We start from the raw sequence: 24,840 nt of genomic DNA, 5'->3' as shown, positions 1-24,840 counted from the left end.
AGGCTTAGCATGAAGCAGGAATTCCCACCCCACCAAGCTGCAACAAAGAAAACTTCCATAGATTCCAAAACTTCCAAAAGCCAGTGAGAAATACCCACCTGGCAGTGCTTAGGAGGCACCCCACCATCTCCTGTTGAAATGGTGGCACAATATCCATTTAAAATACTGTTTAAATAGGATACAGAGTATCATAGCAAAATACTCAAAATGTTGGGTTTTCAATTAAAAACCATTTCATATACCCAAACCCAGGTAGATCTCAAACTAAATTTAAGAAGACCATCAACAGGTAACAACGCCAAGATGACAAAGATATTAGAATTATCTGATGAAGATTTTAATTAGCCATCATATAAATGCTTCAACAAGCAGTTATAAACACTCTTGAAAATTTTTTAAAAGAAAAGGAATGGAAATAAAGAAATAGAAAATCTGAAGAAGAACCCAATGGGCCTGGTATAGCAGTGTATGCCTGTAATCCCAGTGATTTGTGAGGCAGAGGCAGGAGAATTGCAAGTTTGAGGCCAGTCTCAGCAACTTAGTAAGACCCTATCTTAAAAACTGAAATTAAGGGCTGGGGTTATGGCTCAGAGGTAGAGTGCTCGCCTACCATGCTTGAGGCACCCAGGTTCGATCCTCAGCACCATATAAAAATAAAATAAAGATATTGTGTCCACCTATAACTAAAAAAATAAATATTTAAAAAAACTTAAATTAAGAAAAAAAAGTCTGGGGATGTTTTTGCTCAGTGGTAGAGTACCCCTGGGTTCAGTTTTCCAGTACCCTTCCCAAAAGAAGAACCAAATGGAAATTTTAGAATTAAAAAAAAATACAATAACTAAAAATTTAAAACTCAGGGGATGGACTCAATGGCAGAATAGAGGGGACAGAAGATCAGGGAGTTGGAAGATAGAACAGTAGAAATTTTCCAAACCAAACAACAGAAAGAAAACACATAAACAGAGCCTCAGGGTCACATGGGACTATAATAAAATATCTAATATTTGTGTCATCAGAGTTTTGGAAAGAAAGGAGAAAGAGGGCAACTGAAAAATATATTCAAAGAAACAATGGCTGGAAACTTTCCAAATACGACAAAGATATAAACCTACAGATTCAAGAAATTGAACAAATTCCAAAGAGAATAAGTCCAAAGACATCAACGTTAAGAACATCATAACCAAACATCCAAAACCAAAGAGCAGCAGGACTATGGATATCAGAGAGAATTTCCTATCAGAAAGCACAGAGGCCAGCAGGCGTGGTGGTTCACGCCTGTAATCCCAGTAGCAATTTAGTGAGTCCCTAAGCAACTCAGAGAGACCCTGTCTCCAAGTAAAATATAAAAAAGGGCTGGGGATGTGGGTCAGTGGTAAAGTGCCCCTGGGTTCAATCCCTGGTGGAAAAAAAAAAAAAAAACATGGAGGCCAGAGGGAAGTGGCAATTTTTTTTTTTCAAGGATTGAAAATAAAAGAACTTCAACACAGAATCCTATATACAGCAAAAAACACCCATCAAGAATTAAGGGGGCCGGGAGCGGTGGAGCATGCCTGTCTGTAATCCCGTGGCTTGGGAGGCTGAGACAGGCGAATCAAGAGTTCAAAGTCAGCCTCAGCAACTGCGAGGCACTAAGCAACTCAGTGAGACCCTGTCTCTAAATAAAATACAAAATAGGGCTGGGGATGTGGCTCAGTGGTCGAGTGCCCCTGAGTTCAATCCCTGCCTGGTATTAAAAAAAAAAAAATTAAGGGAAATCAATATCTTCTCAGATGAAAGAAAACTAACATAATTTGTTGCCAGCAGACCTACCTTAAAAGAACAATTAAAGGAAGCTATCTAATAGGAAGGAAGCCGGCATGGTGGTGCACACTTGTGATACCAGAAACTTGAGACCCTAAGGCAGAATTGCAACCAGCATAGGCAATGTAGCAAAGTTGTTATGGCGCATGCCTGTAATTCCAGCAGTTTGGGAGGCTGAGGTAGGAGGATCATGAGATCAAGGCCAGCCCCAGCAAATTATTGAGGCCCTAAGCAACTTAATGAGGACCTGACAAAATAAAAAAGGGCTGGGGACATGACTTAGTGGTTGAGCACCCCTGGGTTCAACCCCCAGTACCAAAAAAATAAATTAAACAAAAAAAGGGAAAAAAAAAAGCTTAGATATGTAGGTTATTGACGGACTGCCCCGGGTTCAACCCCCAGTATAGGGGAGGGGAAAAAAATCACGATGAAGGAAAAACTTAACAAAGAAAGAGGAAAAAAGTCATTCAATAAACCTTCTTTCTTATCTTGGGTCTTTTAAATTATGTTAGGTAATTGAAAGAAAACTTATATGATGTTTATGTGGATTTAAAGTTTGTAGAGAAAGAAAAATTGTCTTATAAATGAAGCAGGGAAAAGGGATGTAAAAAAAGGTTAACACTTCACTTGAACTGCTAAAATGATGACACAGTAGACTAATGTAATATGTATATATAATGAAATACCTGTAGCAACCACTTGGTATGATATAAAGAAGCCGTAGCATAGATGAATATCAATGGTCATGAAGCATCATAGACCCAGTCAGGTACAGTGGTGCATATCTGTAATTCTATCTTCTCCAATGGCTGAGGCAGGAGGATCACAAGTTCAATCCTGGCCTGGGCAACTTAGTAAGACCCTGTCTCAAAATTTAAAAAAAATCAGGGGCAGAGGGAGGAGCTAGGGATGGAACTCAGTGGTAGTCTTTGTCTAGAATGTGCAAGGACCCAAGTGCAATCCCCAGTACGGGGCCGGGGGGGGGGGAGAAGCACCATAGATAAATAAAATGGAATTATAAAAATGTTTAACCCACAGGAAGGCAGAACGGAAAGTACAGAAATGAAAAATAGAACAGAGAACAAACACAAGTGTGAAGAGAACCTACAGAACTGGAGAAAACCTTGCCAGCTACTATTCTGATAGTGAATTGATAACCAGAATATATAAAGAGCTCAAAAAAACCTAACACCACACACACACACACACACACAACTAACAATCACTGAATGAATGGACAAACCATTTAAAGAGACATCTTTCAGAAGAAGAAATACAAATGGCCAACAAATATATGAAAAAATGTTCAAATCCTTAGTAATCAGGGACATAAAATTCAAAACAACTCAGAACAGAGCAGGGAGGAAGAGCATGAGAAGAAGATTAACATTAAACAGGGACGAGAGGTGGGAGGGAAAGGGAGAGAGAAGGGAAATTGCATGGAAATGGAAGGAGACTCTCATTGTTATACAAAATTACATATAAGAGGAAGTGAGGGGAAAGGGAAAAAAACAAGGGGAGAAATGAATTACAGTAGATGGGGTAGAGAGAGAAGATGGGAGGGGAGGGGAGGGGAGGGGGGATAATAGAGGATAGGAAAGGCAGCAGAATACAACAGACACTAGTATGGCAATATGTAAAACCGTGGATGTGTAACCGATGTGATTCTGCAATCTGTATACGGGGTAAAAATGGGAGTTCATAACCCACTTGAATCAAATGTATGAAATATGATATGTCAAGAACTATGTAATGTTTTGAACAACCAATAATAAAAATTTTTTTAAAAAAGAATTAATCATGGGAAATACTAATAGAAAGAAGAAAAATGAGATATAAAATAAAGAACTTTCAATAAAGTGTTCATTATCAAGTAAAAAAAAACTACAATGAGATTTCATCTCACCCCATTCAGAAGGTCAATTATCAAGAATACAAGCAACAATAAATGTTAGCAAAGATGTGGGGGGAAAGGTACACTCATATATTGCTGATGGGACTGCAAATTGGTGCAACCATTACAGAAAGCAGTATGGAGATTTCTCAGAAAACTTGGAATGGAACCATCATCTGACCCAGTTATCCCAATCCTCGGCATATACCCAAAGGACTTAAAATCAGCATACTATAGTGATAGGACCACACCAATATTCATAGCAGCTCAATTCACTATAGCTAAGTCATGGAACCCACCGAGATGCCCTTCAACAGATGAATGGATAAAGAAAATGTGGTATATTGACACAGTGGAGTATTACTCAGCCAATAAAGAAGAATGAAATTATGGCATTTGCTAGTAAATGGATGGAACTGAAGACTATCATGCTAAGTGAAATAAACCAATCCCCCAAATCAAAGGCCAAATGTTCTCTCTGATATGCAGATGCTAACACACAATAAGGAGGAGAAGGAAGAATAGAAGTTCATTGGATTAGATAAAGGGGAATGAAGGGAAGGGAGGGAGGATGAGAATAGGAAAGGCAGTAGAATGAATCAGATATAACTTTCTTATGTTCATATGTGAATACAATAGCAGTGTAATTCTACAACATGTACAACCACAAGAATGAGAAGTTATACTCCATGTATGTATAATATACTAAAATAATTCTACTTTCATTTATAACTAAAAAAAAGATAAAAAATAGTGAATGAAAATAAAATATCACCCATGTCAAAAAAAAATTGACCAAATTATACTATATGCATGTATAATTATATCATAATGCATTCCAATTTTATATATAACTATAATGCACCAATTAAAACAAACAAACAGAAGGAAGACCAATAGAGAAGAAGGAGATCAGGGAAGGGAGTAGGTGAGGAAAAGAGAAATATTAAGGATTGAAATGAAGAAAACTGTTATATGCATTTATGAATATGTCAAAATGAACCCCACTAGCCAGGTATAGCGGTACATGCCTATAATCCCAGCAACTTAGGAGGCTGAGGTAGGAGGATCTCAAGTTCAATGTCAGTCTCTGCAATTTAGCAAGGCTCAATCTCAAAATAAAGAATAAAAAGGAACTGGACATGGTAGCACATGCCTATACTCCCAGCTGCACCGAAATTACAGGAGAGTTAAAGGAGGCAGGAGAATTGTGAGTTCAAAGCCAGCTTCAGCAATTGTAGTGAGGCACTAAGCAACTCAGTGAGACCCTGTCTCTAATAAAATACAAAATAGGGCTAGGAATGTGACTGAGTATTAGAGTGCCCCTGGGTTCAATCCCCGATATAGCAACTTTCTTATGTATAACTATAATGCACTGATGAATTAAAAAATTTTTAAAAAGAAAGCATGAGTATTGGAAAGGAAAGAATAAAACTGTCCTTCTTGGAAATGATGTGGTTGGGTATGTAGAAAATCCCAAGGAATCTTTTTTTTTTTAAATTAATAGTTAATTCAGTCAGGTTGCTAAATACAAGATCAATGTTCAAAATTGAGTTGTATTTCCATATATAATGAGCAATGAGCATGTAGATACAAAAATTTAAATCATAATGTCAGTTATAATCACTTTTAAAAAACACACAAAATGAGGGGGATAGAAGAAAAAGGATAGGTAGAAAGGAAATTAAGGGAAGGGAAAAGAAACTGTAATTTTAAATCTGAAAGGCTCCATGAGCTTATTTCCCAAGTATGTTTTCCTCCAGGACAGATTCTTTAAAAACCTTTGAATCTTAGGTATTGTGAGTCTAGATGAATCAAACCCACATACACTGCTAACTTACACAATGTACTTTCTTTACATTATATAAAATCAAGGAAAAAAAAAAACATTGTTAGAAACTTAGAAATGGGGCTGGGGATGTGGCTCAAGCGGTAGCACGCTCGCCTGGCATGCGTGCGGCCCGGGTTCGATCCTCAGCACCACATACAAACAAAGACGTTGTGTCCGCCGAGAACTGAAAAATAAATATTAAAAAAAAAAAAAAAAAGAAACTTAGAAGTGAGTATATTTCAAAAGTTGTCTATTGATTCTTGACATCAACCTAGAGATCTTGAAGGAAACAGACCATGGGACCCACGCTGTGTTCCATGATTAAGAGGACTGAGCCCCTCAGGCTGATGTCACCCACCCCCACGCACTTCTCATGCTCACCATTTTAAAGTTTAAAAGCAGATCCCATGACAGACGTGGTGGTGCATGCCTGTAATCCCAGTGACTCAGGAGGCTGAGGCAGGAGGATCGTGAGTTCAATGCCAGCCTCAGCAATTTAGAGAGGCCCTAGGTAACTCAGTGAGACCCTGACTCTAAATAAAATATAAAAAAGGACTGGGGATGTGGCTCAGTGATTAAGTACCCCTGGGTGCTTAACCCAAGGTGCCAAGCCCAAGACCCCAAAAGCACATTTCACTGTTTAGCCCCCACACACCTTCCTTTGAGTGTGTTTCCTCTCTATTGCCTGCTTGCTTTCCTCAAGGAATCTCCTTGCTTTCTTAAATAAATCTATTTGTGCTTCTTTTGACATTTCCTGAAATTCCTTTCTGTGGTATAAGTCAAGAACCTGCCAGGGCTGAGTTGAAGTCACTTTCTCCCTTCTGGGGAACGTTTTTGGACCCCTTTCCTGTGATAAAAATTATTTAAGTGTAAATCTAACAAAACATGTGCCAGACTTGTAAGCTGAAAGCTACAAAATGAAATAAACGAGGGTTTTTTTTTTTTCAGATACAGAAATGATTACTCTAAAATTTGTGTGGAAAAAACAAAGGTGTTAGAATAGCTAAAATGTTTTTGAAGTAATAGACTTTATTACTTTTTAAATAAGAGTTTTGGGTTTGTAGAAAAATTAAGTAGGAAGTACATAGTTTCCATTTACTTCCCTTTTCTTCATGTAATTTCCTCTATTAACATCTTTTATTAGCATGGTCCATTTGTTACAGTTGATGAATCAATATTGATGCATTATTAACTAAAGTTCAGTTTATATTAGGGTTCATCCTTAGGGTTGTACAGCTGTATATGTTTTGAAAAATACATAATCTCATGTATCCGCCACTATAGTATTATACAGGGTAGATTTACTGTCCTAAAAATCCCTCGCTCTCCCTGACTCCTAGTAACAACTGGTGTTTTTACTGTCTTCATAGTTGTGCCTTTTCCAAGATGTCGTGTAGTTGGAGGCAAACAGCATACAGCCTCATAAGATAGGCTTCTTTAACTTAACAGTATACATTTAAGATACTTCTATGTCTTTTTGTGGCTTGATAGCTCATTCTTCTTTATTACTGAAGAGTATTCCATTGTGTGGAATGGTTCATGTGTCCATTCACCTACTGAAAGAGATCTTCCCTGCTTCCAAACTTTCGCAATTATGAACAAAACTGCTATAAACATTCATGTAGGTTTTTTTTTTTTTTTTTTTTTGTGTGTGTGTGTTTGTGTGTAGATGTAAGTTTTCAACTCTGAGTGCGATTTCTGGACGGTATTGTAAGAGAAAGCTTCACTTTGTAAGAAAAGTCGATCTCTTTTCCAAGTGGTGGCACGAGTTTGCAGTTCCACCAACAATGAATGAGAGTTCCCATTGCTCCACATCCTCATCAGCATTTTGTCGGTGTTTTGGATTTAGGCCATTCTAACAAGTATGTAATGGTAGCTCATATCTTTCAGCTAAAATAATTTTGGAAAAGAATATAGCAAAAAGATTGCTGGGTACCATGTGCGGCACATGCCTATAATCCCTGTGGCTGCCGAGGCTGAGCCAGGAGGATCACGAGTTCAAAGCCAACCTCAGCAACATAGCAAGGCTCTAAGCAACTTAGTGAGACCCTGTCTCAAAATAAAAAATAAAAAGGGCTAGGGATGTGGCTCAGTGGTTAAGCGCTCTGGGTTTCATTCCCAGTACTATCAAACTATCTGATTTCAAGATTTATTACATGAGTATTACAATCAAGGTAGTGTGGACTGCATTCAGTCTCAGTACCATAAAAAAGGTATGGTATTGGTGGAGGGATAAATATAAAAATCAATGAACAGTGGGCTGGGGTTATAGCTCAGTGGTAGAGTGCTTGCCTTAGCATGTGTGAGGCTCTGGGTTCGATTCTCAGCACCATATAAAAAATAAATAAATAAAATAAAAGTCCATCGACAACTAAAAATCAATGAACAAAATAGCAAACTTAGAAATAGACCCTCACAAATAGTGCCCAACTGATTTTTTTCCAGTACTGGAGTTTGAACCTGGGGTGCTTTACCATTGACCCCAGCCATTTTTATAAAAAGTATGTATATTTTTAGTTGTAGATAAACACAATACTTTTATTTTATTTATTTTTTTATGTGATGCTGAGGATCAAATCCAGTGCCTCACATGTGCTAGGCAAGCACTCTACTCCTGAGCCACAACCTCAGCCTGTTTTTATTTTCAGTTATGGCCTCACTAAATTGTTGAGACTGGCCTCAGTCTTGCAATCCTTCAGCTTTAGTCTTCTGAGTAGCTGGGACTACAAGGGTGTATGCCATGGCACATAGTTCCAACTGATTTTTGACAAAGGTACTAAAGCAATTCAAGGAGGAATGATGACTTTTTCATCAAATGGCCCTGGAGCAGATGGGTATCCATGGTTTTTTAAAAAAAAAAGAACTTTGACTTAAACCTCACTTCTTACACAAAAATTAACTCAAAATGAGATACAATGGGCTGGGGATATAGCTCAGTTTGCAGAGTGCTTGCCTCGCATGCCTAAGACCCTGGGTGCAATCTCCAGCACCACAAAAAAAAAAAATAAATAAAATAAAATAAAATAAAATGAGTCACAAACTTAGTGTAAAATCAAAATTATAATTTTTTTAATAAAAATACAGGAGAAAATGTTTGGACCCTAAGGTTGTATGAAGACTTTTTAGACTTGATGCTAAAAGTACAGTTCATAAGAGAAAATATCAATAAATTTGACTTTATCAAAAGTAATAACTTTTGCTCTGTTAAGAGGATGAAAAGTGGTCGCTTTCACAGCAAACATACTAAAACTGGGACAATACAGAGATTAGCATGACTCAAGTGCAAGGATGACATACAAATTCATGAAACATTCTCTCTCTCTCTATATATAAATATGCATGGAGGGTATTAGGGATTGAACTCAGGGACACTTGACCACAAGCCACATTCCCAGTCCTATTTTGTATTTTATTTAGAACAGGGTCTCACTGAGTTACTTGGTGCTGTTCCTGAGGCTGGCTTTGAACTCACTATCCTCCTGTCTGAGCCTCCTGAGTGGCTAGAATTACAGGTTTGCACCATGGTGCTCAGCAGCATTCTACATTTATACACACACACACACACACACACACACATACATACAGGAGGATGAAAAGACAAACTACAAACCGGGAGAAGACATTTGCAAAAAAACCCCCAAAAAACAAAAAACTCATTCAATCATGGTTGGTTGGTTGGTTGGTTTTTTTTCTTTGCAGACAAGAGTTTTGATGTTACCCAAACTGAACTCGAATTCCTGATCCTCCTATCTCACCTTCCCAGTGTAGCTGGAATTCCAGGTATGCACATGGTTTCTTAAAAAGGTTACTGTGCTATGGAATCTGGAACCACATCATTGCACATTTTGTACTGTTATATCAACAGCCATGTCCTGTCTTGCATTTTAAATGGATCTATACATACATAATATCACATATTGGTTATTTAGAAGATTGATTTACTGAGTTATAGAAATCTTCCAAAATTTGGAAGTTTCAGTATATTACACAAAAATTACACAATATCATCACTAAACTAATCAGAAATGTTTTTAAATATAGAGAAACCACTAAGATGGTGGCAGTGATGCAAGTTTTACAAAATTCTCATTTTCTTACAAAAGCTTAATTATTATTCGTAACAAATACTGTTTGTTTTCCTTAAGGTGGCAGCCTCACTTCTTTGATTTTAGATTAAATGTTGGTCACACTCCCTGGGAGTACATAACCAGTTTGTACTTTGGTTGTCCTTTCAGTACACAATGACAGCTGTGAGGTGGCTCTGCTCAGGACTGCAGGAGTACCTTTCTGAGGCAAAATTTGGGCTTTGGTGCCTGGCACGTCCTCGTTCCCTTTTGTCACATGGAACACTGGAAGGATGTGTACTTAAGGATAGAGACTTAATACAATTAATAATTGTATTGCTCTGTCAAGGACTTTCTGAAGTGAAGCTAGAGGGGGTTAATGGATTTAAATTAGGCTCTGTGAGGGCATCTTGGGGCAGGACATGATGGGGATGCCTCAGTTTGGTGTCCTGGGCCAGCAGATTCCACCGGCACTCTTGCCTTTTCAGTATTAGTGCAAAGGTCCACACGGACAAGAAGCAAAGGTCTGTTTTGAAAATCAACTTGATTTTGTTGACCCCTGAACAAGCCACAGGGATTTCCAAGTATTTTCAAGTCACCCTTTGAGAGCCAGTATCTACTCTGGGCCTTTTCTTTACGGTCACCAAATAGGAGAGGCCATCCCTAATCCCCACTGAACACAACCCAGCCAGACCCATGGGAATGTTTAGGCCCCCCAGAGAACAAGTGGGCTAATGGGCACCATAGCTAGCCTATCTAGCCGTGGTCTTTGTATTTTTCTCATCATCTGGGTGATGGAGTTTTTTTTTTTTTTTTCTCATCTTCTCTGGACCCTGCCACTCTTTGTCCCTCATGACCTGTCAATTAACTGACCCCAGCACCCCCAGGCAAGCCCCATTCTACAGGGCCTATGTGTAATATTTAATAAGCTTCAGTCCTGGGTCTGTCTTTCCTGGCTTAGTGAAGAGAAACCGGTCATGGCTATGTCCAGCGGGAGCCCACACATCTCCCAGGATAGCACTGGATGCTGCTTCTAATCTACTTTCTCTGGAAGTCATTCTCACTCTCCCCCCTCCCTCCCTTCTACCCTTTGATCTTTCTTCTTTTTTTTTTTTGGTACTGGGAATTGAACTCAGAGGCGCTCAACCACTGAGCCACATCCCCAGCCCTTTTTTGTATTTTGTTTAAAAACAGAGTCTCGCTGAGTTGCTTAGGGCCTCCCCAAGTTGTTGAGGCTGGCTTTGAACTCGCGATCCTCCTGCCTCAGCCTCCTGAGCTGCTGGGATTATAGGCATGCACCACCACATCTGGCTTTTCTTCTCCATTTCCAGGGCTATGCACAATCACTGCTGGCAGTAACATGATCCAAATGTGAACTTTGCCCATGTGTTCCATCCTGAGTCCCCTAATTGTCCCCCTGTCTGATGACATGTGGCACCTGTATATCTGCTCATGGCTTCTGGCCTAGAGTGCTCCTCATATTCCTCGCCCGCTGCATGGAAATATCTGAAAACCCTCCTGGGCTGAGTCATTGACTACGACCCCCATCCTAACTAACCTGCCTGTGCTGCAGTCAGTGTGGGCCTTCCTGGGAGGCTAGGCCATACCTATCCAACAGGTGCACACAACATAGGTATAGATGTGTGTTGCCTGCCTGGACTCCCTGTGAAGTTTCCAAAGGCAAGGATGTTACTTACTCTCTCTACTTGGCATATCCTCCATTGCCTAACATCTGCCAGCACCCTTGTCAAGACGACCACCAGTTACCTTTGCTAATCAGTGAGTAACTGTTCATTAATTGAAATGCAACATCTCAATCCTAAATCCTGGCTGGGCCATCCTAAGGGGCTTTAAAACAAAGGAAGGAGCAACATTGTCATCCTGCTGCAGAGTCAAAAATGAGCAGAGGGGACCACAGGATGATAGAGGAGAGAAAACCCTTAAGGGTGACCAAGAATTGGGCTCCAGAAAAGTGAGCACTGCATTCATACTCTGGGAGTGTCTGTGGGGAATTGGAAGTGACCAGCCTCTGGGTGATGGAGTTTGGAGGAAAAAGTTCTTAAAACGTCCAAAATGAACGTGGTGTTTTGAGTCCCAAGAATAGGTATCTGGCTCCCTGGTCCTAGAGCATGTCAGGCCTCCCTTTGTTCATGTCCCCCAACACTTATTTCTGTACCCAGCATGTATCAAGAAGGCAGCTTAGTGAAAGTGTACTGGATGAGGTGTTGGGAGGATGCTGAGGGAGCCCATCCAGCTTAGGGAAATCTAAGCAGAACCTGGTTTGCTGTGATCCTGCATCTTGGAAGAAGCACAGGACAACTTGCAAATGTGAGGCCAGCGCCCTCTGCCCCTCTTGCACACACTCCTGGCCTCTGCTGTTGTTTCACCCTTGTTAACGGGAAACTCAATAGACAAGCAGTTTCCCTTTATCCTGGAGGCTTGAGGGAGTCCCTGACACATGCTAGGCACACTGCTTATTTGGGAGAACACCAGCCAAGCCAGAGATGGGAGGGAGCAGACTCTGCAGAAAGGGGAAGGGAGGGACCCAGGCAGAGGATGTGAAGAGGCCAGGACATAGTACCAGCTCCTCTCTAGAAATGCAGGATACTGGGCAGCCTGGTACCCTGTGAGAAGGGAGGAGTGAGGGGAAGGAGGGTTCCTTTTGTGATCCACTGGTGGGGAGGTGAGCTGCTGGCTTTCTACAAGGGACATAGAATCTAATTGGACTCCATATGGCCCTGGAGAGACCAGCAGAAGAGGGGCACTTCTAGGCCACTGGTCTGGCTAACAAGTGGATGAAATCTGGGGGTGGGTGGTACCTGTTCCTGTCCTTTTCCTTTTTCCCAGTCTTACCAGTCCCCGGAGCACATGCCTGGCTCTGATCTGACATCTCAAAGCCTCCCTGATATTCCTTCTTGCTTTTCTGCCACCCCTGTGATCTGCCTTTTGGTTTCTTGCAGCAGGTTGAGTCAGTCTTCTTGCCGCTTGTCTCCCCTGTACCTGGCTCTACCTACTCCTTTCCAACACCTTGGGTGCAGGTGGCATCTGGTCCCTCAGACCTCAGGGCTTTTGAATGCATAAGATGTTCACAGAGCTCCCTCTTCACCTTCCTACTCTGTTCCTGAGTTAGTTGCTGACTCCAGAATTAAGATAATCTGTCCCTTGATCCATAACCCAGACCTTTCATTGAACTGAAATGCTTAAACCCTGTCCTTAAGGCCAAGAGTCAGCAGTTGGGACATTAGAGGTGCCCAAAGAAAATGAGGTAAAGGGCCAGCAAGAAGGGAACAGCCCCAATCGCTGGTGCTTCCCTCAGGTGGCCACACCTGACTGCCTAGACCTCTCCTCAGCAGAACTTTTCCTACCAAGGTGGTTTCCTAGATGGACAGGGCAGAGGTCAGGGCAGGGCAGAAACTCCACTGGGCTGAGGAGCCCTAAGGACAGTCCTGGCCCAGTGGAGCTCCAGCTCTGGGATGTGAGGGTTGGCAAGGAGATGGTTTCTGTAGGTCCCAAGCCTGACAAGCTCCTTGACCCAAGTGGACAGGGTAAGAACATTGGCCAGGGGTTTGGACTTACCTGGGCATTTGGGGAACCTCAGTGGTTACCATGGCTACCTGACGCCAAGGCTGTGGCCCTGAGCCCATAGGCTAGGGTGGCGGGGGGAACATGAAGAGGTGTGTGAGGAGGGTGAGGCCATAGGGCTTCAGGTAAAGTAACCCCTGCAGATGTGCTGGAGAGGATACCTCATTTGTGGAAGCCTCTGATAATTTGTTTTGGGGATGAAGTAAGCCAGGTATGCTAGTGTGAACACTGGATCTTGCAAAAAGGATACTTGTGTGGAAAATCGCTGGTGGGAAGATCACAGAATCCCTTTTTTTAGGTAGCAGGAGTCAAACTCAGGGTTATGTGGTCACTGAGCCACATCCTCAGTCCTGTTTTGTATTTTATTTAGAGACAGGGTCTCACTGAGTTGCTTAGGGCCTAGCTTTTGCTGAGGCTGGCTTTGAACTAGAGATCCTCCTGTCTCAGCCTACTGAGCCACTGGGATTACAGGAGTGTACCACTGTGCCCGGCAATCATCTATTGTCTTTGTACAGTTCAATCCTGATTGAATTCTATTTCAATGGGGAACTTACTATCACCAAAGTTAGTACTACTAAGGAGTACTGAATATTCATTGCAATCAACTGTTTTCACTAAAGGAAAGGAAATTAGGGTGCTAGGCCTCCCAGTCAACTTCCTGGTGCCAGCATCCTTCTTCCTCAACTGTGGACAAACTGGGACAGAATGAAGCCTAAGCTGTCACTTGGCTGCCCCCAGGCAACTAGGGCTTGGACCACACTTGAATTCATGGAACAAGTGGTGCTCTTCCTCAGCAAGGTGCTAGCTCATCTAACAGGTGTTACACAATGGGGTACTACAAGATCTCTGGCCTGGTTCTGAAGCCCCCGTTCTCACTGAGCAAGCTGATAATCTCACTGACTTGTATCTGGTCCACGTATTAAGGGCCTTTGAATCCAGAAAAGAAAAAGGAAGTCATTTCAGGTCTGGACTCTGGTCCTAACAGTGATACAGGTAGGGCAGGTTTTTAGCATCCTTGTCTGCCCTACCCCACTGGCAACAATTCAGGAGCCTTGAGAACACCTCAGAGACTGAGATGAGGCCTCCCTGTACTTTCAGTTCAAGCAAAGGGTGGGTGCAGGTAAGTGGGCATCAGGTCCAGGCAGTGTGTCTGTGCTTTAGCCCCTCACACATTAACACCCCTCATGCCTACCCCCACCCTATCTTTTGCTGCCCCAAGGCCTTGCCCTGTGTCATTACTGTTCTCTTCATAGCACACTTGCACACACAAAAGCCAATACCAGCCCGCTAGTCTCATCTAACATGCAGAATGCTTCCAAGACTACATGGAATTTCTTCCTTCTAACAACTGTTCTTTTCCCATTTTGGGGAAGAGGACAATTGAAAACTGAAGCAGAGGACTTGGGGTGTAGCTCTGTGGTAGAGTGCTTGCTTAACATATGCACCCTGTTTGGTCCAGAATAGCAAAAAAGTGAAGCAGAACAAAATCAACTGGGAACCACCTGATTGGTAATGTTGAGGACTCTGTTCAGCAGTAAAATCCATCAGCAATGGCATCTGACTGTATGGCCTGACAGTCCCCAGTCTCTCCGGAGCTCTTACCAAGTTCTCTTCTTGCGTATTCAGGGCTGCAGACCCACATGTAGAGAACTCATTGAGATTCCCCTGCTTACTCCAGTAATTCCAATTGGAAGGGCCTGTGGTCAGTGATCTAAGGGTCACCACACTGAGCTGCTTCAGTAATCAACCTGAGCCCCTTTCTGAGAAATGTTCTCAGGCCCTCAGAATCAGTCTAGGCTCTGTTCATGTGATGTCTTACATCCCTGCCAGCCTGAAAGGTGAGCCCCACCTTGGCTGTGGCAACTGCCTTAGGCCCAACACCCAGACAGAGGATGGAGTCTGGTGAATGTCATGATCCTCTGTAGGACTCAGGCCAGAAATCTTTCCAGGCCCAGGGCAGCTTATGTACATCTGATCCACCCTTGCCTGTGGACCATGTCAGATACAGGGAGTATATGATGACCACAGCCAGATGCAAAGGAGTACCCTGACCTTTGTAGTTCTGCAGATAGGGCAGCTGTTCCCATACCAGGAACCTGTTTTTCCTGGTACAGTTGCCAGTCATGCTGTGATTGCAAGATCCTTGAGTCACACTGCAAGAGGATAGCAGGAGAAATAAGATTCTGAAGAGGTGACAGGGCAAGGGTCAGGACAGGTACTACCTAGCGAGCAAGGTGCTGGGTCCAGGACCCCATGGCAGGCCAGGGCTTGGCTTGCTTGGTAAGGGCTGGAGACTGGGCTCTTTACCAGGTGGAACCCTGAATTTGTGTTGGTATGAGATCTCACCTCCAGGTAGGAAGTGCTGTTTGGGCTAATAACTGTCAATAAGATAAGCCTACCAGGCATATTGGCTGAAACAGATGCCCAGAGCACTTTTTGTTTAGGTGGACCCAAGGAAGAGAAGGCTCAAAGAGGCTGCAATTATCTACACCTTACTCATGTGAGTGGTTGCACAGGGCCACTGGTGCACTGTGAAGCAGAGCAGGTGGTGGCTGGCACTCCCCATCCATTAAGGAGGGGCTGCTACCCAGGTAGGTTAAGAGAGGCTTGGCTGAGCCTGTTCCCTGGGGAGAAGTTGGAGCACACAGAACAGCAGCAGATAGTCCATGGATAACTTAGTTTATGGGTCAAGCCAATACAATGCAAAGTTATTATTTCTTTTTTAACCAAAATAAATAAATCAGATCTGTCCCTGTGAAGGTCAAAGTAAGGAACAAAGGGCAGCTGGCCCCTTGGCCCACCCAGCCCTCACCTATCCCTCTCTCCTGCCTCTGACCTGCTTTGGCACAGAAAAGAAAAGGATGCATTGAAAGTCTTCATTGTGTTTAAGGGAAAGAGCAGAAACAAAAGTGGAGTGATTGGGGTGGGGGGTCTGAGAAGGAAGTTGGGGTCAGCAAGACCAATAGCTACAGCCAGTCAGTGCCCTGACTGTGGGACCCAAGAGGGTTACTGGCCCTACAGGGTGTCTGTGGGCTCCAGGGGCTGCCTGGCCCCGGGCAGCATGGGTGGGGCATGACCCCCATGCATAGCCCAGAACCCTTGAAGGGAAAGGCAGCCGAGATGGTCACTGCACAATTGAACCTAACCCCACTGTGCCAGGTCAGGTCGAGGGCTCCCCCACTTCCCTGTTATCCTCATCTCACCCCAAGGCTGAGGCCTACCATGCCAGCTATGATTCCTCTGGGGCTTAATATATTAGGTCAGGCCCCAGTAAGCAAAGCAACTCCTAGTCCCAGTGCAGGATCTGTGCCTTGTTGGGTGACAAAGACTCCAGCACCCTGGGAAGTCACCTGAGGTCCTGCTTCTGCTTCAGAGATGATATGGTGGGGAGGGGCTTGATTAGAGCTGACCCTCCCCAAGGGTCATACTGTGGGGCTCCCTTTCCTTCTCCCGTTCCCCCTGCCTCCACGAAAGCTGCTCAGCTTGAGAAGTCTGCACAGGCTGGACAGCATCTGGAGTGGGGGAGGGTCAGCAAAGCACTCAAGGGGGACAACAGTCTAATTCCTATGAGAGCAGGGCTGGGTGGTGGTGTGCGGCACAGCGAGAGGGGCAGAGGTGTGGGCAGCGCTGAGGCACTATTCTTTAGTTGAGAAGCAATGGGCATCATGGATGTGTGTGGGGGGTCTGTGGCCCAAGTAACCCCTGGAGCGTCTAAGAGAATTTTTTGAAGGCGTCCAGATCAAAGGCTGTGTCCAGGAAGCGCTGCAGCTCCGTCAGATGGGTTTTCTTGTTGCCAGTAGCTGGAGCAGCTGCTGGATCCCGGCCAGCATACCTGAGAAGGAGCAGTAAGGCAGTGGTCACAGTGGGTACTTTTCTCTCTCCAGCATACTCCCATACTGCCCATCAGCCTGAGGGAAGGTCCTATAGGCCCTTCCTGCTCACCAGACAGGCTTGGCGCGGTCGATGGTGGTCCGAAGTCTTGGCTTCACATAGTCGTAGTAGCCTTGGTTCTTGTGTTCTTCCTGGCACCAGGCCAGCTCAGCATTAGGGTACTTCTGCACCTCCTTCAGCAGGAGGTCGAAGGGGAATGGTGACAGCTGGGAGAGAGCAAGGTCAGATCAGATCAAGAAAGGGATGTTCAGAGGGCATGCAGGGTCAGGAGGGAGGCTGGAGGTTCAGAAAGGGCAGTCATTGTTCTAGGTGAGAAAGGTCAAGCACCAAGGATTCCCAACTTCAGTAAATAATATTCTACAAAGGCACCAGATCTCTGATAGTCCAGAGGGAGGATAATAGCACTCAGATGCCATGTCTCCTGCCCTTACCTGTTCAATCCTTGTAATGGCCACCTGCTCTGCCATGTCCCTTGCCTTGCGCTCTCGGGTGAGGTCATAGTACACCTTGCCAGTGCAGAAGAGAAGCCTCTTGACTTTGTCTGGGGCCTGAGCTGCAGGGCCATCTTCTGGGATCACCCGCTGAAAGTGGGTTCCTATAAGACAATTCCCATGGACAGGGAATTACTGCTATGTGTGAAGGGAGGATCCATGAGATAGGGCTATGCTCATGATGCTCCAGATGGTTTCTGAGGGTTTGAGGTGCTTCCACTTCACCAGCCTCTGATGCCTGGATCTGCTCAGACCATAAGTGCTTTGCAAAACACATTGTGTATAACAAGTATACAGCACACTGGACAAAAATTAAACAACAAATGAACAAACTGAAAAACTAATCATACACAAACAGAAATGTTGGGAAAGATGTGGAGAAATTGAATTCCTCTTGTGCACTGCTGGTGGAAATGCTAAATGGCATAGCCATTGTGGAAAAGTTTGGCAGTTCCTCAAAAATAGAATTACCATATGGTCTAGCAATGCCACTTCTGGGTATGTACCCAAAAGAACTGAAAGCAGAGCTTTAAAGAAATATTTGTATACTCATGTTCAAAGCAGCATTATTCCCAAGAGCTAAAACATGGAAGCAACCCAAGTGTCCATTGATCAATGAATGGATAAACACAATGTGGTTTAGCCACAGAATGGAATATTGTTTACCCTTTAAAAGAAATTGTACATGCCCATACTCCCAGTTACTTGGGAGGTGGAAGCAGAAGAATGACAAATTTAAGGTCTAGGCAAATTAGCGAGATCCTATCTTAAAATGAAAAAAAATTTAAAAAGGACTTGAGCTGGGTGTGGTGGAGCATGCCTATAATCCCAGTGACTTGAGAGGCCGAGGCAGGAGGATTGAAAGTTTGAGGACAGCCTAAGCAACTTAGTGAGACCCATCTCAAAATAAAAAATAATAAGAGCTGGGGATGTGGCTCAGTGGTTAATTGCCCTTGAGTTAAATCCCCAGTACAAAACAACAAAGACTGGTGATTTACCTTAGTGGTAGAGTGCTTGTATTAGTATATATAACTAAATCTGGATTCAGTATAGTACTAGGAATGAACACACACACAAATACAGGGTAAACATTCCTATCTTTTTTTTTTTTTGCCTGGGGACTGAAATTAAGGGTGTTCTACCACTGAGCCGCATCCCTAGTTCTTTTTATTTTTTATGTATGGGTCTCACAAAGTCACCCAGACTGGTGTTAAACTTGGGATTTTCTTGCCTCAGCTGCTGGGATTACAGGTACATGCATTGCATTTAGCCCTATTTTTTTCTTCTGCTCTGGTACTGGGGATTAAACCCAGGTGCTCTCTACCATTGAGTTGCATTTGTATTCTGAGCCAGGGCCTTGTAAATTGTCAAGGCTGGTCTTGAACTTGAGATCCTCTTACCTCAGCCTCCTGAGTTGCTGGAATTATAGGTAGGCATCACCATACCTGGAGAACATCCCTAATATTAAAAACTCCAAAATCTGAAAACTAAGTGCTGACATGATGCCCAAAGTGGAAAATCCCACATCTGACCTCATGTGATAGGTTGCAATCAAAATGCAGGTTCACTGAAAGTATTAATAAAAATACCCTCAGGCCATGTGTACAGATGAAAGATACAATTCATTTATGAAACATAAATTTCATATTTATACTTGGGTCCCATTCCCGTCTATATTGTCACTGTACTATATGATTCTACTCACATAAGGTAACTTGGTGGCCAGGAGGAGCTGTGGACCCTGGGGATATCTGGGCAGCTGCAGGCTGTCAATCCCTGCTTGCCACTGTCCATGAAACCTCAAGTCTTGGCCTCACTTCACACCAGAACTCACAGAACCACCTCCCATGTCTTTTCCTATCCCACAGGGCTTGCTAGGAGACCTGGAATTCTGAGTCTGGGGTGAGCTGCTGGAGGACACCATGGGCAACAGCCCTAACTTATAATAATCTTAGACTCACTTAAGTGTAGTCCTGGGGCACTGGGTCTTGACCCCTTGACCAAAACCTCAGGGAGATTCATAAATAAAAGCTTTGCAAGCCCCACAGAATAGCAAAGAACCTTCCCAGGAAATGCCCATTCCCCTCACACCTACCTGGAAGCATCTCATCAAAGTTGGTTCTGGCCTCAGGGTGGCGCAGCAGGGATTTGGGGGTAAAGATGATTAACTGAAAGACAGAATAGGCTCATGATGGACTGGGTCTTAAAGATTCTACAGCAAGCTGAGCATGGTGGTACACACCTATAATCCTAGCAACTTTGGAGGCTGGGGCAGGAGGATTACAAGTTCAAGGCCAGTCTCAGTAACTTAGGCCCTAAAGCAACTTTGCAAGACCTTCTCTCAAAATAAAAAGGCCACCTAAGCTATGACCTCAAGACGGATAACACAGCCTGCCTTCCCAGTAATAAATAGAGCCTCAATCAGAAGAGGCAGAGGAGGAAAAAGCAGACGACACATTCTCTGTTGTTCACCTCCCCTCAATGGGTGTCCATTCTCTCCAGGGCAGTCTTGACCCAGTCCTGAGCCCTGAGGCCTACTGGAAAGAGCCCTGAGCCTCTCTTTGGTAGTCACAGAGCAATTATACCCTCAGCCCATTTAATGTTATGAGAGGCCAAGCACGAGGCTATCCTGTCCCTTGGGATGCAAGCTGCTGGTGATACATGAGTTGCAAGCCCCCTACACTCCTCACCCTTGCAGTATCCCAGGACAGCAGGGTTCTCCCTGGACCTTTCGTCACACTCCTTCCTCTGCCTGGATCACTTTTCCCACTGGCCCTACTTACCTAGCTCTACTCACCCAGGAACTACTTCCTGGGGTCCCTCTACTCCCTTGGATCCTAAAGGGGCTCATCTCTATTCCAGAACTCAGTACACTACCTATGATGACCTGCTCACACATCTATTCTCTCCAATGTGTTGGGGCCTACACTCTCTTCTGATCTCTGCATGTTGTACTTAGCAGCATGTGAAGACCCAGCTGTGTATATGTATGTGTATGGGAGATCTGGCTCCCTGACACCACATCATGTCCATAACTCCCTTTATAGGCACCAGCTAACCAATTCAGAGTAAGAGGAGCCCTTCTTCTCTGTGCCAATATAGCAGGGGTAAGGCCCTGGGTCACTCTGAGGCCAGACTTGGTCAAAGTAGGGGGACTCCACCACTGACCGGCTTCCGGAAGGGCAACAGGATCTGCCGTCGAAGCACATGGAAGAAGTTGCCCGGAGTAGAGCAGTTGACAACTACCCAATTGCAGTCATACAGCTGATTGATGTCAAAGTTGGATTCCATAAGGTCCTGCAATTTGGAAGGAATGAGAGGTCAGGCAGCAGCACTGCACATTCGGCTTGGGAGATTGGGACCACATGGGGGCAGAGAGGCCTCATAGCTCCACCCTCAGGTACCTAACTCACCTGGCGGCTCAAGCAGACACTAATGAGTACAGTGGAGCAAGCAAGCTCGCAGGACCATCTCCGCATCCTAAGTCTTAGCCCCATTTAACCTTTTGTAGCCACCTGAAGGCCCAGCATGAACTGATGCTATTTTTTTTTTAAAAGGTCTTGGACACAAGACCTTTATTTTGTTTGTTTTTTTTAATGTGGTGCTGGGGATCGACCCACGTACTAGGCAAGCGCTTTACCACTGAGCCACAACCCCAACCCCTGGAACTGATGCTATTTTAGGAGATAATTCTAACATTCCTTTCAATAATTTTCTTTGAGCATTTTTTTTGGAGGGGGTGATGCTAGGGACTGAACCCAGGATCTCATGAATGTTAGGCAAGCACTCTACCACTGTATGTACTCTCAGCCCTTTCTTTGAGCTTTTTTTTAAATTTTGGTCAAAATTTTTTTAGATGTAGATGGACACAATGTATGTATGTCTGATTGATTGATTGATTGATTGATTTATCTATTTATCTGTTTATTTATTTATTTGGTACTGAGGATTGAATCCAGTGCTTCCCACATATGAAGCAAGCACTCAACCATTGAGCTACAATCTCAGCCCTTCTTTGAGCTTTTTAACACTATCCCAAAATTTTCCCCTTTGAAGTCTGTCTACATGGCAATTTCTGTGGTTTCAGCAACAGAAGGAGGCAAATGGAAAGTAGCTCTTGCATCTTTATTTTCTGTGCCCTTAGAAAGCCACTCATTTCATGGAGACCAGTAGGCATGAGGCCACACTGGTTCACCCACTTAAGCTCCCAGAACAAAGAAGGGACAACCAAACCAAGGTCTGACACCTCAAAACAACCAGATGAACTTTCCTTCCCAAGGTCCCCACCAAATGTCCCAGGAAGCAGGCCTACTCTACTCACTGGCAGGACATCTGGGTCGTCATTGCACATTTGCAGGAAACGCTCTGGGCGGGCAGAGGAATGTTCTGGACCCTGGAACCAGACATACAAGTGAGTTTGGAAGTTCTTGCATGTCGATATCTGCTATACTTGCTGTTTCTCTTCCTTTATTAGCTTATTTCTGGTTTTTTCCTCTGCCAAGGGCAGAGTTCATTCAATTCCTCTCCCTCCTACCTACAAGGTGTGAAGGTGGGGGTGGGGGTGGGGGTTATGAGGAAAGCAAGTGTCCCTTGGACGCCTGCATGCATTGGAGGGAAGGGTCTGCATCAATATCACTATTATTCGTTCAGGGACAGACATGCTGCTTGCATCCAGATGAGTTGCTCTTGTCTTTCAAAGTGGCATTTCCAACTAAGATGGATGGAAAATGCCAGGAGAGCACTTGGGTCTTTGGGGTGGGGGTCCTAGGCAAGTCCTTCCCCAGGTCTGGGTCTTGTGAGAAAAAGTAGGGACTTACCATGCCCTCCATGCCATGAGGCAGAAGCAACACAATGCCATTCTGTCGTACCCACTTAGCCTGCCCTGGGCAGATAAACTGATCAATGATACACTGGGCCATGTTGTTGAAGTCACCAAACTGGGCCTCCCAGAGGACCAGCGCATTAGGGCTAGCCATGGCAAAGCCCAGCTCAAAGCCTATAATGCAGACACAAAAGAAAGACACGTCTGAGACATCAGCCACCAGGCAATGAGGACTGTGGATGAGGGGGGTGGTGGGCACTCACCCAGGACACCATATTCAGACAGTGAGCTGTTGCACACAGTGTAGGGAGCCTGATTGGGCCAGAGGTGGTTCATGGGGATGCAGGTTCTCTTGTCCACATTCTGGTCATGGAGCACATGGTGGCGGTGGCTGAAGCAGAACATTAGGATTAATAAACAGGAGCAACTGATCTATCAGGCAACTGACAAATGCAGCACCAACAGACTCATCAGCAACAACCTGGTATCTGCCAGCTACTGCAAGTGGCACCCTGCCTAGTATTTAACAGGAGCATCCATAATATATCAAGGAAAAGGTGAGGCAGCCCAAACAGCCAGGAATCAGTAACTTTTCTGGCAACAATTTTCTTCTGGAAAATAAACACCAGAGCCCCTCCATTCCCTCTGACTTTAAAAGGTAAAAAAGCCTCTAATTGGTACCTGAAGGTGCCCCGCTCCACATCCTGGCCACTCAGCCGGACATGGATACCCTCCTTCAGGAGTGAACCGAATGCCATGTACTCTGCCAGAGCCCAATCCACAGTCCGGTTTGTCACTAGCTCCTTGCGAGTCTTCAAGATCCGACTCAGCCCTGGAGAGATATAGTATTCACAAAACTTCAGGCTCAGGCCACCTCATTTCCTATGCTCCAGTAAGAAAGGATAGAACCTTCTTTACCCAAAGTGTCAAGGTTTCCTGACTTGCTGAGCAAGTGGTGACTATGCAGTCTCTACTTTGCTACATAGCAAGTGCAGGACTTTGTTGAGAGCAGTGGGAGGATCATACCCCAGAGGCCTTGCATGCTGTGGGTCTCTGTAGGGCACCAGAGGTGTTGGCCTGGGCCAAGTGCAGCACTGTTTACCTCCATGGATGGTGAAGTTCTCCACAGGCACAGAGCTGGCCACATTCCCAATATGGGTCAGAACATCTTCCTCCAGGCCAGTGGAGGGGCAGGACATGCTCCTGGGCTGCCCATCCAGTGTGAAAAAGCCTAAGAGAGCAAGGACAGGCTAAGGCACACCACCTACTTTAGAAGGGATATCTGTAGAGCAGATCAGAAGTGCTGCTCTCTTCCAGGAAATGAATTATAACAAAAACATGACTATGGAGAGACCCAGAGTGAGAGATAGTGAAGACTGGATGATGTTCCCCAGAGAGCACTCTGGGGCCCACAGGGGGCTTTGCTGCAATGGTAGACACACTGTATATTACGGTCGCAGCAGGAGTGGGAGTTTTTTTGCTGGGAAGAGGTTTCATGGTCCCATCAGATTCTCAAAGGAGTCTATCTGTGATGTTGCTTCCTCACTCACCAGGCCAGGGGGAGTCAAGCCAGTGCTTGATGTGCAGTATCTTCTCATCTTTGGATCTGGTAAATGCTTCCTCACAAATCTTGTCATACTTGGAGATTTCCTCCTGCAGGGTCAGGCACAGAAAAATCAAGTGAGCACAGCACACCCCCACTGCACGGGCCCACCACACCCTGTCTGGCATACACTGCACCCCTGCCACACACACCCCTACACCCCCCTGCATATCCTCAGACTCACCGGCCTCCAAGCCAGCTCCTCCACAAAATGCACAGCCTTTTTAAGATCTGTGAGCATCTACAACATTCTATTCTTCTTGCTCCTGATAAGTTTCTTCCCTGTATTTGTTGGCTGAAGATCCTGCTGACTCTAAGCCCCTTATCCTAATTGTTTTTTGCTATTGTTTCTGAGTATTAGGGATTGCTCACAGGATACTTTAGCACTGAGATATATCCCCAGTCCTTTTTATATTTTTAATTTTGAGACAGGGTCTTGCTAAATTCCCAGGCTGACCTCAGCTTCTGGAGTAGATGGGATTATAGGTGTGTGCCACTAAGCCCAGCTCTGACCCCTACATTCTTAAAATTGGTTCAATTCACACAGTTCCTATGCTGCCCTGAGGGGACTGGGCTCCAGATCTATGTTGCTAGCAACTGTCCTTTATGGACCCTGGTCTGCTCTACCATCTCACAGTTTCTCATATGTCCGATAGGGGCTTCCTCACTTACTTTGCCAGAATTCCCTGTCCAGATCACATTGGGCCCTTCACCAAACTGAACTATTCACTTGCATCTCAGCCACATAATCTGTGTCAACTGAGAAAATTTATTGGACAGTCACTACCTCATCTCTAAAATACCCTTCTCTTCCCCAAAACACTCCTTTGAGGGCTCATCTCCTTTGTAAAGCATTTTGGTA

General features: G+C 44.4%; 1 protein-coding gene and 1 pseudogene across 3 annotated transcripts in view; one reads left to right on the top strand and one right to left on the bottom strand.

Annotated features, from left to right (window-relative positions):
- The first annotated feature begins 8,748 nt into the window (after nucleotides 1–8,748).
- Nucleotides 8,749–8,848, top strand: LOC114095231 (U6 spliceosomal RNA; annotated as a pseudogene).
- Nucleotides 8,849–15,833: 6,985 nt separating this feature from the next.
- The window catches only part of Ogdh (oxoglutarate dehydrogenase), an 84,836-nt gene continuing 75,829 nt past the window's right edge, over nucleotides 15,834–24,840 (bottom strand). For all 3 annotated transcript variants that reach the window (XM_027938300.3, XM_027938299.2, XM_071614419.1), the window contains exons 13-23: nucleotides 23,926–24,028; nucleotides 23,478–23,606; nucleotides 23,057–23,207; nucleotides 22,639–22,766; nucleotides 22,371–22,549; nucleotides 21,875–21,946; nucleotides 20,722–20,850; nucleotides 19,649–19,721; nucleotides 17,494–17,657; nucleotides 17,114–17,268; nucleotides 15,834–17,003 (exon numbers count right to left, since the gene is read on the bottom strand). In XM_027938300.3, coding sequence (XP_027794101.1) covers nucleotides 16,883–17,003; nucleotides 17,114–17,268; nucleotides 17,494–17,657; nucleotides 19,649–19,721; nucleotides 20,722–20,850; nucleotides 21,875–21,946; nucleotides 22,371–22,549; nucleotides 22,639–22,766; nucleotides 23,057–23,207; nucleotides 23,478–23,606; nucleotides 23,926–24,028 — 1,404 coding nt within the window. In that variant the 3' untranslated portion in view covers nucleotides 15,834–16,882. The remainder of the gene's footprint in view (nucleotides 17,004–17,113; nucleotides 17,269–17,493; nucleotides 17,658–19,648; nucleotides 19,722–20,721; nucleotides 20,851–21,874; nucleotides 21,947–22,370; nucleotides 22,550–22,638; nucleotides 22,767–23,056; nucleotides 23,208–23,477; nucleotides 23,607–23,925; nucleotides 24,029–24,840) is intronic.

This window comes from Marmota flaviventris, chromosome 1 (genome assembly GCF_047511675.1).
Source record: "Marmota flaviventris isolate mMarFla1 chromosome 1, mMarFla1.hap1, whole genome shotgun sequence".
NCBI classification, from domain to species: Eukaryota; Metazoa; Chordata; class Mammalia; order Rodentia; family Sciuridae; genus Marmota; species Marmota flaviventris.
Note: the sequence above shows the minus strand (reverse complement) of the source record. Positions and strands in the feature narration are given on the sequence as shown.